The sequence below is a fragment of the Chenopodium quinoa genome, unplaced genomic scaffold, assembly GCF_001683475.1.
Source record: "Chenopodium quinoa cultivar QQ74 unplaced genomic scaffold, ASM168347v1, whole genome shotgun sequence".
Classification (NCBI taxonomy): Eukaryota; Viridiplantae; Streptophyta; class Magnoliopsida; order Caryophyllales; family Amaranthaceae; genus Chenopodium; species Chenopodium quinoa.
Genome location: NW_018742334.1, coordinates 221,789 through 237,541, shown reverse-complemented (window position 1 = coordinate 237,541; position 15,753 = coordinate 221,789). Strand labels below are relative to the sequence as shown.

Genomic DNA, 15,753 nt, shown 5'->3' with positions numbered 1-15,753 from the left:
CACTTAAACGAGAGCTTATACACATGCAATCATTGTATGTGGTCCCTACATACAATACCATTAGAAATTTGACACATTATAAAAAAGGGAAGAAAACTAAGAGTCAAATATACATTAAATTCAAATGGAACTTGGACCCATAATTTTAGCCAACAAAAACATGACAAATTATGGTTGTATGTAGGGACCACATATAACAATTGTATGTGTAGCCTTTACCTCACTTAAACTATTCAATATGTATAAGAGATTTCCTGTTCATGACAATCATGAGGTACATAGTTTCATGGATTGCCTTATAATTAAGTCTTTACAACATGGTGGTTTAACCTTAAAATCATTATTACGTTTTTGCATATTTGGTGAAGTGGAGCAAAATTTGGTACAGTATAAAAGAAGAAATAGGACTAAGCAAATTTAAGTCTAAAATATATTCTAGTTTCAAATACCTAATTATAAGTAGAAAATAAGCAAAACTTGGAATTTTTCATTCGAAAAATTTGCAATTTATGTCAATATGTAAAAAGTAAAAGCACCCAACAAACACATGGATAGTTTACCAATTAAATTTGAGCAAAAAAAAAAAAAAAAAAAAAAAAAAAAAAAAAAAAAAAAAAAAAACTCAATAATGATTGAATGGTTGGTATATGGCTACTTCTATATGTATATGTAGTTGGCAAACAGGCAAAGTTAGGTGACAAGAAAAATTATTGAGCCTTATTTATTTAGCCTTTGCTCAAACTTTTCTAAGAGTCCACCTATTCATAATTATGCAAGTCAATGTCAATGGTTGTTTTATTTATTTTTTCCATTTTATTCCATTTAGTTTAAAATGGAAAATGATAAAGAAAAAAAAAAGGGTTAAATCATAAAAAGTTTTAAATTTGAATGTTTTCGGCTTTAGGCAATGTAACAATTGTGACTTAACATATAAAATGTTTGATGGTAAACCTATAATTTTTAATTAAGGTGCATGTTGACATATAGTTATCAAGTTTCTTATTTAAAAACTTATTAAATAACAGTTCTTATATATTATGGAAATCCATATAATATTGCTATAACTTTAATAGAACTTGATGTGCATGTATTATTATGGTCGTGGAGCTTAATGATTGAGTAAAATGACATCATAATTCATAAATTATATTAATGCTTATACTGTTATACAGTAAGTTGACTTTTGTTATCTAAATCCTCCCTTTAGACAGCATATCTAATTATTTTGTCTTTATTATTTCTATTTCTTTGTGAAGTTGCAAGTTGTCGGGGCATACTAGTCTGTAAAATTATTGAATTTTAGTTTTATATGTAATCGCACCACAATAATTTAACACAGTGACACGTGAGCATAATGACATTTTGAAAATATCAACATAATAGATGCACGATACGAGCGTATCACGACCCATATGCCTAATCCATCTCTACCCTGAAATATATGTTGAGGCCGATTATAATATACGAGTACTAAACAAAGTTATGACACTTATGAGGTAGCTTCATCAATTTTAGAGTAAAAGATTGTATAGTTAAGACAAAGTAAGTACTCCATAAAGACTATTTAAGTTTATTAGATTTACCGCATCAAAATACACTTAAATTAAGCTAAAGTTTATGATAAGTTCTAACAACAGCCCTTAAAAAGTTAAACTACATCCTAATCAAGATTATCTAGATTTTCCAATTGTATACACAAGTATTACACACTTAACTATACATGTTGACTTGGTCAGTCTTCACATAATGCTGTTATTACAGTTGTTGAACATTCAAAAAAAAAAAAAAAAAAAGAAAAAGAAAAGAAAAAAAAAACTATCCATGTAGACCAGCACTTGGGACATAAAGACTTGTTGACTTGGTGTTGCCATGTGGACTTTTAATTCTAATATACTATATTCTTCCAAAAAATAAATAAATGTGACAAGGAATATCCAAACCCAAGTACATTCATTCAATCATTAAACAAATTTAATACACATGTAGCTTTCACACCATACTTTCTCCTTTTTCCTTAGCTTTCTCAACAATGAGCTTCCTCAACACACTTCTTATTTCTCACCCATTACATATACAATGCCTCATTTTTGTTATTCTTTCTACTTCAACAAAACACAACACTTCTCTTACCCACACTCACTCTCACTATCCTCTTTTCGCTCAGTGTGTGTGCGCGCGTGTGCGTGTGTCTAGCTCGAACTTGTTATTTTAGTTTCTTATCATAAAAATGTTAGGTTCCACAATTGAATTGGTAGCTCAAGCTACTTCAAACTTTCATTTTATTTTCTGTTTTTGCAATATTATCATAGTTTTTCTTCTCATTGATCGCTCAAAAAGCGACATGAATCACACTCCAAGCAGCATTGATGCTTTTCAGATTGTTTTAGATCAAAATACATCAAGAAATGACTATGAGAATGATGCCAAAGTAGTAGAGGATGATTATATGAAAGAAGGATCAGCCTCTGAAGTACAAACAGAAGCACCGAAACATGTAGATGATGACCCTCAAGTAGCAGCAGCAGCAGCCTCTGAAGCGCAAACAAAAGCAGCGAAACATGTAGATAATGACACTCAAGAAGAACAAGAACAAGAAGAACTAGAACAAGAAGAAGTGGCAGCTGATGATCATGAGCTAAATGCACGTATTGAGGACTTCATTAACAAGATTCACAGAAATTGGCGGGCAGAGAGGCTGAGAGTAAAAATTTACGAGCAAGGATGCTAGAAAGGACATTCAGTTATCATTCCAGACGGAAATTCAACCCCGAGTCTTGAGTACCACCACCCAACGTAACTATACCACTTAGGCTACTACACAGCAAACATTACGAAACAAGGATTAAGAGTAATTAAACTAGTTAACACATGAATCAGCCACTATCAGGTAGTTTAGTTGTCAAATTTTATGCTACAATAAGTTAAAATAAAGGAACAGAAGAATGTTGACCTTATGTCCTACAAAATGATCAGTATAATTGCTTTTTCTTTTGGGTGGGGGATTGATATTGAAATGAAGGGATTAAAGAAATAGATGCCTTGGAAGCTTTTCTGAAAGTTCCAAGCAGTTTGGAAGGCGGAACGTGTCATGTTTCTCCAATTCAAATTTCAGCATAAAGTCTTGGTATGAAAGCATAATTTTAATTCAAAAGTTGAACAGAAGAATGAGGAATACATGTCATACATCTGTAGTTTCTAAAGAAACCCAAGAAGAGGGACAAAACACCCAGATAATTAACAGCGCCATCAGCTGCACTAACTAAACTAAAAATCCTGACTACTCCTAATAAACCGGCAAATCCTGTGTTAAAAATCCGAAGCTAATGTGAAGCTAAAAACCTAATTGTAACGATACATACTGTGATTTCCTGAGTGAGAAGAGCAGAGCCTAGGTAAATCTGTGGACCACTAAAATTTGAAAATACAAATACAGATATGAGAAAAACTAATGTCAGATTATCAGCCAGAAATCTCCAGATTTGAAGGACTGTCGTCATCACCGAAATCATCAGAACCCCCTTCAGGGGTTGATTCGTTAATGTCAGCTTCAAGGTCCATCGGGTCCATTTGCATAGAGTTCATAGAAGGCAAATTGTCGGTATGGAATGAGGGGGGTGGGGATGTGAAGTTTACCTTCTGTCCCCCGTAACCTCCTTCAGGGACTTGGTTGTTGATGATAGCTGGAATGGCAGCGGTGGTTGCGGGTTCAGCTCTCTGCTTCTTGGGCTTGTGCTCTTGATGATGGCCCGGTAAGAAACTCCCTAGCACCACCTGATAATTCATTCAGTTGTGACAATTAGCATAAGCCACAGTAAAACATTGGAGTTTATAAGGACAGTGAACAGGTTTGCTGTATTGAGTATAAAATGATGCATAGGCTGGCAACATTACTTTACCATTTAAGCAAGAAAGGGAAAATAGTTTATTATTATCTTACCTGAACGGGGCTAGCTGCAACGAGAAGACCAGCAAGTCCACCACCTAAGACTCGCCCATCAGGACCTGCTAGTGAGACACTCATGCCTCCTGATCTGCTCTTCATTATTCCGTTGTCAGTAGGCATAAATGATCCAGACAAGGAAAGTATCTCAAAACGACCCTACAGGATCCATAAAGAACTAGATTAAAAACTGTATAATCAGACATATTGAAAGCGGCGAGAAAACCCAAGTACTGAACACAATGAGGATCAAAATATGACAAGCTCACAGTCACAAGATATCACTCTTTAATAGACTTGTGCATTTTGTCAGTCAATGCACAGGCTCCTAAATTTTGAAAAGTGCATATCTATGGATTTTTAAAAAGTGCAAGCTAGATCAGATCCAAGATCGAAACATCTCAAAGAAGCAAACAGGTCTATCATATACATGTATGCAATTGCACTTATATTGAGAATGACACACCAGATGTCCACAATGTCACCGTAATTTGCTAAACAATAATGAATGGAAACTGCCTTATTATACCAAAGAGCTCCTAGTATGTCCATTCACCCCCCCCCCCCCAACTCCTCCTTCCCATCCTTCCTAGAAAAGAAAATCATCCATCACAGAAGTTGTTCATGATTAGCTTCACCCGCATTAAAAAAAACCCTCATTTACAGTTCACAGTATTGTACCAAAGAGCTTATGAATTTTCTAGAGGTCGGATTAAGCCACCACTAGATAATGCAACTTCACTTTCCGTTCCCTTTTCCATCCCCCCAATAGAAGTCTTCCTACCAACAATTAAGGAACCTCATCATAAGGAGAAGAAGGCATACTTCATATGTTAAAGTGCCACCAGAAGAATTAGGTTGACGAAGGGTGACATTTGAGATTGAACCGCTTGCAGAAAGAACGCATATAGCACGGGATTCCTGCTGAGAAAACGATAGAACCTTCATCGCGACATCCTGATGGCAGGAAAAGAACAGAATCAGTACATGATCAGAGACAAGTGTTTGTTCATTCGAGTAGGCTGAATATACATGTAAGCATGGAAAATATAAGACCGAGTAATATATACTATCTTGGGAACTTTAGCAATATATAGAATATCCCCAGATAAGCATGTTTCAAAAACTATATAGAGTAAAACATACAATATGTGGAATTTGGAGGTTTTGGGAATGTGGGGTGTTACTCGTGTTAGTCACATTATCTTCATAGAAAGAACACTTTTTTGGTCATTATCAAGATTATCTGTCAGTGATTTTGCAATTCTCAACTGAAGAATGGGTGTAAAAGTAAAACAATACAACCAATCCAGGGCACTTCAAAATAGAGATATTCATTTCAGCAGCATAACAATGAATGTGTTGTATTGCAATTATGTAAACATCAGGAAAACAGTTTTGAGAATTACGTATCCTAGACTAGATCCAGCAGAGACAAGTTTCTTTAAGCTTTGGTTGCAGTCAGTATACTGAAATAGCTGAAGATCTTTCGATGAACAGCTATCAGTAAAATTTAGGGAATATTGATTAACAAGAATATTTGACTGAAGATATTAATACATACCTCCCCAGCATTTACAGTGATCACATGAGGTGTGAAATTTGCACCAACGAAATACGCAAGTCGATCACCTGAATAGCTTCATATATTAGCAATCGTCAACCAATATCAGATAAAATTTATTCACAGGAACAAATTAAACTATAAGCTTAAGGCAGATAGGATACAAAATACAAAGTAGAAGCACATGAAATTTAGGCACAATATACATGGCAGGGAAAGGAGTCAGCATCTGTCAATTTCCAGCAATAGCATATTCTTAGAACTCTCCAGTTAAGTTCCTCTAATGACATCTCAGCAAGGAGGCATAGTAAGGATGCTAATGAGACTCATTGACCACATCAAACATCATATCTTTGACATCATTCCAAGATATATCTATAATGTATATCTTTAAGAGATATGTGAAGTCTGTAAGAATTCACGAGTATTAGGAAGCAAGCAGGTGGGTCAGAGTTAGATAAATAACTTCATTGGATAAGATTACCTTGGCTCCAGATTATTTCAGCCGTAATAAAAGCATAGTCAATTCTTGAATCCATATTATATTTGAATTGAATAAGAACTTAGCACCCTGTCTACTAAGTGGTTAGGGATAAGGCTGCACAAATCTAGGCCCTGAAATCTTGTCAGTGGAAGGGCCAAAGGTTCCATACATGGAGCTCGCCTATTAATTTAGCCAAATCCACTAGTATATCTTCAACATGTCTACCAGATTGAATTATGATCAGGAATTTTGTTTCACTATGGGGATCATTAAAATAAAAAAGACTAAGGATCAAACTAACACAATACAGTAGGTAAAAACATAATTAAATGGCAATTGCAGAAAGATGACAACATATAACAACAACATCAATAGCATATATCAGATTTAATACTTCTTTCAAATCAATTTTCGCAGTAGTGGCAGCAATGCAATTTCCTCTTCAAATAATAATGTTTTTTTTTAAAGGGCAACTTGCCTTCATATAGCTCTATTTAAAATTTATTAGCTAATACTCCGTATAATTAAACCATTCTTGATGATGTAATAAAAGTATCACGAATGAGACTTGACTACATAACTTTTCAAATTAACCAGTACTAGCTTTAGGCAGACTTAGATTTATAATGATTTCAGACCCAAATACATTTTAAACCCCAAAAATATTCAGCTACATATCATATTATCAGAGCACATTACAATCAATGCATATCATAGTGCCATACTGCAATTAGGAGAGCATTAGAAAGAACCAAACACCTCATACTGCTGCTATCTTATGCCAGATGATCTTGAACAAATATCAAGTACCTTGATTCCATATATGGACACAACCAAATTAAACATTGTAATTTATCGCCCTATTCGAACAATATCATATGGCATTCACACATCTTGTAAAATTAACCAGCACATCAGTACATGAATTTGATAAGGTTGTCAATTTCATTCATATGAAGCAACTTCAGTTATAACTTTGAAATGATCCATTCGGGGCCCAAGACAGAGCAAGAAAGGAATGTCCATCCCACATATTACTACTAAACATCAACTGAAATATGCAGAAAAAACTACAAATTGCAGTAAAAATAAAACCAATTGCAGTACCATAAAAACATAACCTATATATACATTTCTTTAAGTGAGGTGCAAAAGTACCTAAACTCTCAAACTCCACTTTTTGTGCCTTCTTAATTGACTGTAAAGGCCTTGCCCTAGGTTGTTTCCAACCTGAAAAATCTCCACTCAGAGGAATTGAAGCCGAAATCGGCATTGGTGACAATGCGGCTGCAGCAGCCCCATCAGAGCCATACTTCCTAGGCCTACCTCTCTTCTTCCTGGAATCGGAAGAAGGCGGTACTCCTGCCAAATTAACAGGTGAAGAGGCAGCTGCCATATTTGGAGCTCCTGGTTGGCTCAAAGGGTTTTCACCCCTTGCTGCCAAACAGAAACCCTGACTCCCTTCATCACCTTTCACTGCTACCCCAGAACTACTTATTTCCTCTTTACTAGCCTCCATGCATTAAAGGTTCAAACTTTCAACACAATAAACCCTTTCAGACAGCCTAAAACCCTAAGATTTTACAAATTACAATAAACCCAGAAAAATTTACTAAACTACCTTAAAAAAATTGTAGAAAATCATATATTGAACTGAAAAGTTGCATTTACAGCCAACCAATATGAAAAATGATCAAATACCCAAAAACCAGAATCCTTTGAAAAAGCCCAAAAACAGGTCAATCAAGAACAAAACAAAATCAAAAAATTTCAACTCACTTACTGGCAATAATTTTTTTATGAAAAATTAAAACTGGAAATTTCATAAAACACCCACAAATTTAAATAAAAAACCTAAAGATCTTTTCTTTCAATCTAAAAATCAGAATTTTTTTTCTAAATTATATTCACCATTTTAACAAAATATAGAAAAATAATAACAAAATTAGTACTGTAAATTTTTTTTAGCTTAACTTAAAAGAAAATACATACCCTCAACCTATTCCTTAGTGTCTGAAAACCACCAACTAGTTTTATTTTCTGGAAACTGGGTTTTTGCAGAAAAAGAGAAGAAAAAGGAGCAAAAATAAAAAAATTCTACAAATTGAAAAAATAAAATATTAACAAATACAGAAGATAATAAAAAAATTTGAAACTTTAATTAAATATTAGACCCGTCTAAATTACAAAATACGAAGAATTAATTATGGTTAAGAAAATGGTTCAAGTCCGTCTAGGGAATTTAATAAAGCAGGTATGAGTATACCAAAAAGTTGTAAAATTTTCAAAATTAATTAAAAGAAAAAAATAGGAAATATAATAAAAACAATTTCCTTTTATGTTTTTTCATTATTTAAAAAAAGGGTGCAAAATAATAAATTAAAGGCTGTAAAGTTAAGGTAAGAGAGAGCATGCCAATTTTCCAAACTACTACTACTAGCCTTGTTGCTTTGTCTTTTGGGGGTTAAAATTAAAAATTTAAACGGTTGATCATTACAATAATAAATAAAATATTACCCTTATTTTGAATCATAATTTACCGTTAATTGCCACTTTGAAAATATCCATTTGAATCTTCATCATGTTCAAATGTTCAATCTTTGCGGCTAGGGCTTTCTTGTACAGTTGTACTATGCCTTTGGACTAGTTTAAGGATCTATCTTGATCACCACACCCAAAAATAAAAAAAATAAAAAAAAAAAAAAATTGAGAAATTTTGAGCATTTATCTTTTTTGTCCCCCTCTTAATTATAATGGGTAAAAAGATATTTGATGACAAGTTTTTTTTGTTTTTTTTTCCCTAGCTTTGTAAAAGTTTTGCAATAATTGCATTTTTAGGGGTTTTGTTTTCATTTTGTACCTTGCTAAATTTTCATTGAGAATTTTTACATTACAAATGTGACAAGTGATAAATGCAGATAATAAGGACTTGTTAGTACAGTAAATTTTTTTGTTGTTTTTTGGACAAATGTTATGAGAATTTCTTTGCTTCATAAAAAGCATGAAAATTTCACATTAATCACAAACAACCAATTTTTGCCAAAAAAAAAAATGTGAATAAATTTTTTATTATAAAATAAAAATATTGTATACATGGATTGTTTCGCATAAATCATGCACAATAGTTATTTTCATTCCTGCTACATTAATATATTCATTTGAATGTCAAAATAATTTTACAAAAATACTCAAAATGCAATTATACTACCTCCCAATAATAATGTTGTGGGAAAGTCAAGTAGAATTTGAAAGTAATTATGTCCAAAAAAATTTATATAAAAAACATTATTCATGGCAAAGATGTTCCAAGAAATTTCCTAAAACAATAATCCATGATCTAGGCCACTCAATCAAACAATATCTTTCAGTAATATTTGTTTAATCTGCCTTTTAAGGAGTGTCATAATCATTAATTAGTGTTCATCACTTAGAAAAACACTAATTTATTTTCATTTTATCTAAGGTGACATCATTTTATGGAGTAAAGTATACGCCAAACAAAGCAAATAGTGAAAAATTACCAATAAAGTATAAGCCATGTGATGACCACCTACCTATTTGGTGGAGTTTCCAATTAATCCTCCTAATATTACAAAAATGTCTAAGGTAAAAACTAAAATAAAAAATAACAAAGACAATAAATCTCCAAGGTAAAACCGAATTTTTTTTTTTTAATAATAATAAGAAGAGGGAGAAACCCCCCATCAGTGGTCAAAGTAACATGACAAAGATTATGAATGGTCAAAGGAGAACGTAATTATTTCCAATTGAATAAAGAAATATGAGTATTTCACAAGCATACAATTGACAAGTTCAAGCAACAAAATAAAAATTAAGAATGCAGCACTGTGTAGTAATATACAAGTGTAGAAAGATGAAGAAGCCAATAGAAATAATTTGGCTCATCCATCAACTAAAGTAACTATGTACTCCGCCCAATCAAGAATTTATAGTCACATTCATAGTGTAATTTGAACAACGTGACCACAAAACCCTGCCGAATATTATGTTTTCAGAAAAAGGATTCCTCTAATATTCTAACTTCCAAGGTTTTTCTATAGCCTAACACAGTCACACTTGTATCACTCTTTTAAGATGAGTATTAGGCAATACAAAACCTGCTCTTCTTTCCTCAAATGAATATTCAACCTCTTCATCAGTTTCTTCCACTAATTTATCACCATCATGAAAATCAGGTTGATGAAGAGGCGCAGGTGTCATAGATGTGTGCATTGGAGCTGAAGCTGTTGAAGGTGTTGCAGGTTCAGGAATATGCATTTTTGGTGTCCAGTTTTCTTCATCTTCAGCAGGAATATTCTTTGAGGGTGTAGTAAATATTTGTTGGGATGTCTCTTTCTGGAAGGCTGTTTGCTGTTGCATGGCATTGTTATCATCATCATAGAAATCTTCATGTGCTCTTGTTGATGCCGTGGAAGAAATGGGAGAGAAAGGTCTTCGTACCACAGCTGGTTCTGTTTCACGACCGTTGAACGTGAAGTTCTTGTCCAAAACTCTTTGCACTACAATAGCAAAGCAATATCATAAGTGGGATTAACTTGCTGCGTAGGAATCCTCTCTCATCTTATGTTACATAATCTCCGATCAACACTCATCATCCATATTTACAAATAGCATTAGAGTATTATTAAAGTTGATGACATGTCATATAATTAGGAGGTGGTTAGATATAAGTTAAGATGTAAAAACAGGACATGATCCCAACCTGAAGTTGCTGGCTCAACAGAAAAATGTAAAGTGTAACCAAAAAAGTTAATCTAGGATTAACTCCATGGTTTTTTTTCCCCAATAATAAAAGGACAATTCTGTACTTTTTTGCACTATATGAGTGCATACCACAGGAACTGCCATAATACACGAGTGCATACCACAGGAACTGAAAAGGCACACCATCAGATGCAAGTGCCAAACTTTCTGCCTCAGAAATATGGCAGTGTCCAAAAAACTTACCAGTTTGTGATCCCATGTTGTCATCTCTCTTAGAAGGGCGCAAATTTGGTGTTCCTCTGGCTGAATGAGATGAGTCAGGGCGAGGTGTTTGAATTGCATTTCCTCCAACAGAAACCCTTCTACCGTTTCCTCCTCCCGCAGATACTCTAGAACTTTTCTTTGCAGACTTCATTGGGCTAGGTTTAGAGCCAAAAAGTACCTCTTGTTCTGCCATCAGTTGTCCTTGAAGTTTCTTTTGTTCCTAAAGTTAGATATGAGTATGCATGATTAATAAAACATCCTTTTCAAATATACTCAAACAAATGTTTAGTTTGCTTTTTCTATCCCCCAAGAAATGATAATACTGTTTCTGATTTGTATATGACAACATGCAGCAACAAAAGGAAAACGCAATAATTTATTTGAGTATGGAGGTATTAGTCAGACAAAACAAAAACTATCAAAAGTAAAGGATTCAATGCTTTACACACCCGCTGTCGTTTCTTTTCTTGTTCCTTGTCTTGCCGTAATGTAATATACTCCTCGAGCATGGAAAGAAGATGAACCTGATTGATACATCTAGACAGATTAGAAGAAGGCAAATACAACAATTAATACTTTCTCGGCAGAGATGTATATACTTACACCATCATACAAGAACTCGAGACCTCTTTCTTCCTCCCAATGTTGAGTTTTTGCAGCCAAAGCCTCAACCATCCCTGCATAGCATTGAGAACAATCAAAATCAGCCAGCCAAAGATAAACCGGACCAGCCAGTTAATATAATATAGATACTTGCAAAGGTAACAAACATTTTGACAAGGTTGAAGACTTAACGAGAATCATATCTCAACATCTCTAGATATTATGCTGACTAGCAAATATTTGTGAAATACATTCATAAAACAGTTTTTCGGAAAGTACATACTGCATGAAGGTTTCATAATCCGACCATTACGTTGGGAACTCCTTCTAACCCTCTAAATTTTATCACAATTTAATAGTGAGAACAGGCACTCCATTAAAAAGGGGAAGTGAGGATATAAGCAAAGGAAGTGCTAAATCAATTCCCATCGCATGCTGCTGTGAAGCCTATAATATAAAACTGCTCCCAGATTCTGGCTGTTACATCATCTTGGGAGTTGGGGTACAGCGTGATGTTGTGATGTTTACCTGGAAGCTTATTAACTATTGTTCGTGCTTTCTCTGCACGTTTGAGGATGAGATGAGAACCTCTTCCGGCATTGTATCTATTTTCATCCTGACATAGAAGTGAGGCATCTGTCAACACCTTACAAAGATAATACGAGAAAGTAGCAAATTATGGGCAAACCAAGAACTACCATATTATACTGTTCAAGCCACTCCTCCTCCTCACAGGCAGATAACCACTTCTCAACTTTTTCCAGAATATCTTTGCGGCTAAAAGCTTCTTCTTTGACCTTGGAAACTTCTAGTTCCATTTGTTCGAGGACAGAAGCAGGGTCCAATGCTCCTAAATAAAGAGGATTGAACATTGTGAAAATAAGCACAAAATAACAAAATTAACAATAAAATGCCAAAAGCAAGTAATCTGATTCTGTTGCCCCCCTTTTTTTTTTAAACTCCTGATTCTATTGCCTCAATCACCACACAATAACAAAATTACAATAAAATGCTGAAAGCAAGTTACCTGATTCTATTGCCTCAATAAGATGTTCTGTTTCATCATCTAATGCAGGAATCATATGTGTCTTCCGACAAATTTCATCTAACTCTGCCCTCTTCTTCAAGACAAGCTCTTTCATCTTACTTGATTTAAGCTCTTCTAGCCTGGAAACTTCTGCCCCAACCTGCACAATTGCATGTATTTATTTTCGATGAGATCAACAATTCCTAAACCACCAATATATTTGTTAGAGATTTCAGGAAAAAAAAATATACAGATAAGAGGAATGCTTCTCACGTATTGAATAAAATCTGCTGAAAGCATGTTGGGGCCGGTTATCTCATCTTCTGAAGCAGCAATATTACATGTGACATGTTGAAATGGTTGTTGTTCTTCAACTGGTGTATCCATCAGATTCCAGAGCTCCAGCAACATGGTAGCAAGGTCTTGGAGCTGCACAAGATTTTAAAAGAGCACACAAGTTTAGCCAATAAGAAATTTAACTTAGAAGAAAGCAAACAATAAACTAATCCAAAAGACCGCATTTCTGTACCCTCTGTCTCCTCTGAAGCTTAAGCTCTCGCAAACTCTTTACGGAAGACTCCAGTTGTTGAAGCGTATGAGAGCTTATACTATAATTTCCTTCAGATTCAACTAAACTGGGATGAAGTTCTTTTACAGTTTCCTTATAGTCCAATCCAAGGACAGAGCACAATAAACTCAATGCACTTAGGTTCTCCAGGACTTGCTTCAGGCGATCACTCTGCAAGTTGATGACCGGATAGGATTAAATAAATATTTATAGACTAAAATTTTTGCTGCTAGAGAAATCAGCACAGTCTGAAGCCTTGAATTGAAGAGAAAGAGGCGTTATTAATCAGAAACAAGCGCACCTTCTCCATTTGCAAGGATTGCAGTTGTTTTTGCAATTCTTCAAGCCTTCTTAGAGTCAAGTCATTGTCATCCACAGATTCCGTCGAGCTATCATATCCAGCTGATCCATGTATTGCTATTGATACATTTTGAATCTGTTCAATGAGCTCAAGAAACTGATTCTTCCTGTCTGCTTTTCTTTTCCGCATCTCTTCTAGTTGTGAAAGAATGGCATTGAGTTCCTCCTTTAAACTTCCAGACTTTTGCTCAGTCTGAATTATATATAGCTTAGTTTATTATTCCTCATTAATTGGCATAAACAAACGTTATTAGAAACTGATCAAAGAAGTTAATCTGAATACGTCTTCTTAATCACAATATTAATCAACAAAGATTAAACACGGAATCATGGATCAATTTGATTTTTTCTAACTAGTAAGTGGCAACTGACAAAAGTAGCATGCAAGTCGTTTTGGAAAGAAATGTAGCTTAGATACATCACATGTCAGAGGAATTACACAGCATTACAAAATTAAATATCCTGCTCAAGCATTCTAAAAAGAAGTAAAAGGATACTAATCCTACCAAATTCACAAATCAATTATTTCAACAATTACCTGTCTGATATGTACCGGAAGTTCTCCAATCGCAGAACAGATGGCTGCAAGTTCTGCCTCTGAATCAGCAATAGACTGTCGTAGCTGAGCTCTAGAGCAGTTAGCCACATCAACTTTTCTCCTGTATACTTCAAGGCATTCTTGTTCAAGCTCAAGTAGCATCTTATCCCTTGCTGTTTCAGACTCACCCACCTCATCCCATATTATCTAAAGAAAACAATAGACAAAAAAGAACAAAGTCAATCACTGATGAAAACACACTTAAGTATAAGGTACTATCCTTGAAATGCTGCTAACTTGTACCATACCTGAAGTTCATACAAAAGAGACCCACATGTAGTTTCTGCTTGTGAACGAGGATCATTGTGAATGTCACCCATATTAATAGATATCTATAACCACCAAATGTATTAACCTGGAGAAGGGTTATTGAGAGAGATAAGCAAAAACAGAAACAAATTAAGTTAAAAAAAAAGGACTGCACTTTGATATTGAACCAAAACTAAAGTCTAATATGGTGCACCTAGGTGCAAAATGCACGAGCACCACTATATAGCGATGCATACACTACACAATGCAAACAAACCGACAATAACTACACCGAATTCCTTCAGAGAAATTACATAGAATTAATTTTGACTCAATAAGCTTTGATTACTAAACTGTGCTATGAAGAGCTCTAATTTGACCTAACGATCCACTAATTTCGCACCACGACACCACAAACAATAAAGAAAAATACAAATAAGTTTTACAATAATATAAACCTGTACCCATGAAAGGAATATAATCCAGTTAATGTACACATCAAGCTGCTCAAACAATGGCATTAATGACATAATCTATGAACTACCATGTACAATTAATTAGCTAAAGGGTTTTATCAATTGTAATCAATAATCATTTATTAATTGTACGGAGTAACTTTCATCATCAGCAAAACCCAAAATCAAACATACAAAAAACAACAATCCAATGAAAAATGCAAAGCAACAAATTTATTAATCAACGAATTTACAATAAGCAAACCCTAATTTCGGCATTGAAAATTGCAAATTAGGCAAGTTATCAAATTCGGATCAAACATCTGTAAATCAAATTGCATAAACATTCGATTAAGACACTCACATTTGCCAAATTATAAACAAAAGTTAACCAAAATCAAAAATGAAAAAAAACCCAATTAATGGAAAACAACAGGTAGAATTAGGGCTTAGGAGGGTCAAATTTAGGTGGATGAATAATTAATGGTCAGTCAATTATAAGTTAGGTAGAAAAACAAGCTAAAAATAGTAAATTTAGAAGTAAATATAGACCGACAGAAAGCTAATAAATCGGGAGGAGAGAGAAATTGTAAGAACACTAACCTTGAACAAAGAAACAGATTAAGGAAAAATGTCGGCAAATTATGAAATTTAGGAGAGAGAAAATGAGATTGAGAAAGAATGAAGATGATGATGCAGAAGTAATGAGGTATGGGGTGAGGGAGACAAGGATTATGAAGAAATTCGACCGTTACCAGAGGAGGTAGGAGCGCTGAATAATTAATATGAAAATGGGAGAGATTTTCTATTTGTTTATTTTTCATAAGTGTATTTTTTTTTTTTTTAAGGATTTTTAAGTATTATTGTACAATGCCTAAAAATAAGGAGATGAGGAAATTGTGGAGAGTGTTAAGAA

At 34.1% G+C, this 15,753-nt stretch overlaps 3 protein-coding genes across 3 annotated transcripts; 1 reads left to right on the top strand and 2 right to left on the bottom strand.

Moving 5' to 3' along the window:
- The first annotated feature begins 1,394 nt into the window (after window positions 1-1,394).
- On the top strand, window positions 1,395-3,022 carry LOC110692584. The gene has a single exon (XM_021869624.1). The coding sequence runs from the start codon at window positions 2,228-2,230 to the stop codon at window positions 2,726-2,728; it is 501 nt and encodes a 166-aa protein (XP_021725316.1). The 5' UTR covers window positions 1,395-2,227; the 3' UTR covers window positions 2,729-3,022.
- A 105-nt stretch (window positions 3,023-3,127) lies between these two features.
- On the bottom strand, window positions 3,128-7,507 carry LOC110692575 (AT-hook motif nuclear-localized protein 6-like). Its single transcript, XM_021869614.1, has 5 exons — window positions 7,147-7,507; window positions 5,505-5,572; window positions 4,766-4,897; window positions 3,938-4,099; window positions 3,128-3,771 (listed from the first exon to the last, which is right to left on the bottom strand). The coding sequence occupies exons 1-5, from the start codon at window positions 7,505-7,507 to the stop codon at window positions 3,460-3,462; spliced, it is 1,035 nt and encodes a 344-aa protein (XP_021725306.1). The 3' UTR covers window positions 3,128-3,459.
- Window positions 7,508-9,704: 2,197 nt separating this feature from the next.
- On the bottom strand, window positions 9,705-15,514 carry LOC110692567 (65-kDa microtubule-associated protein 3-like). Its single transcript, XM_021869603.1, has 13 exons — window positions 15,441-15,514; window positions 14,382-14,488; window positions 14,074-14,280; window positions 13,477-13,728; window positions 13,137-13,346; window positions 12,881-13,036; window positions 12,608-12,767; window positions 12,279-12,430; window positions 12,109-12,196; window positions 11,581-11,654; window positions 11,427-11,501; window positions 10,957-11,197; window positions 9,705-10,508 (listed from the first exon to the last, which is right to left on the bottom strand). Exons 2-13 carry the CDS (start codon window positions 14,451-14,453, stop codon window positions 10,060-10,062), a joined length of 2,136 nt encoding a protein of 711 aa, XP_021725295.1. The 5' UTR covers window positions 14,454-14,488; window positions 15,441-15,514; the 3' UTR covers window positions 9,705-10,059.
- Window positions 15,515-15,753: the final 239 nt, after the last annotated feature.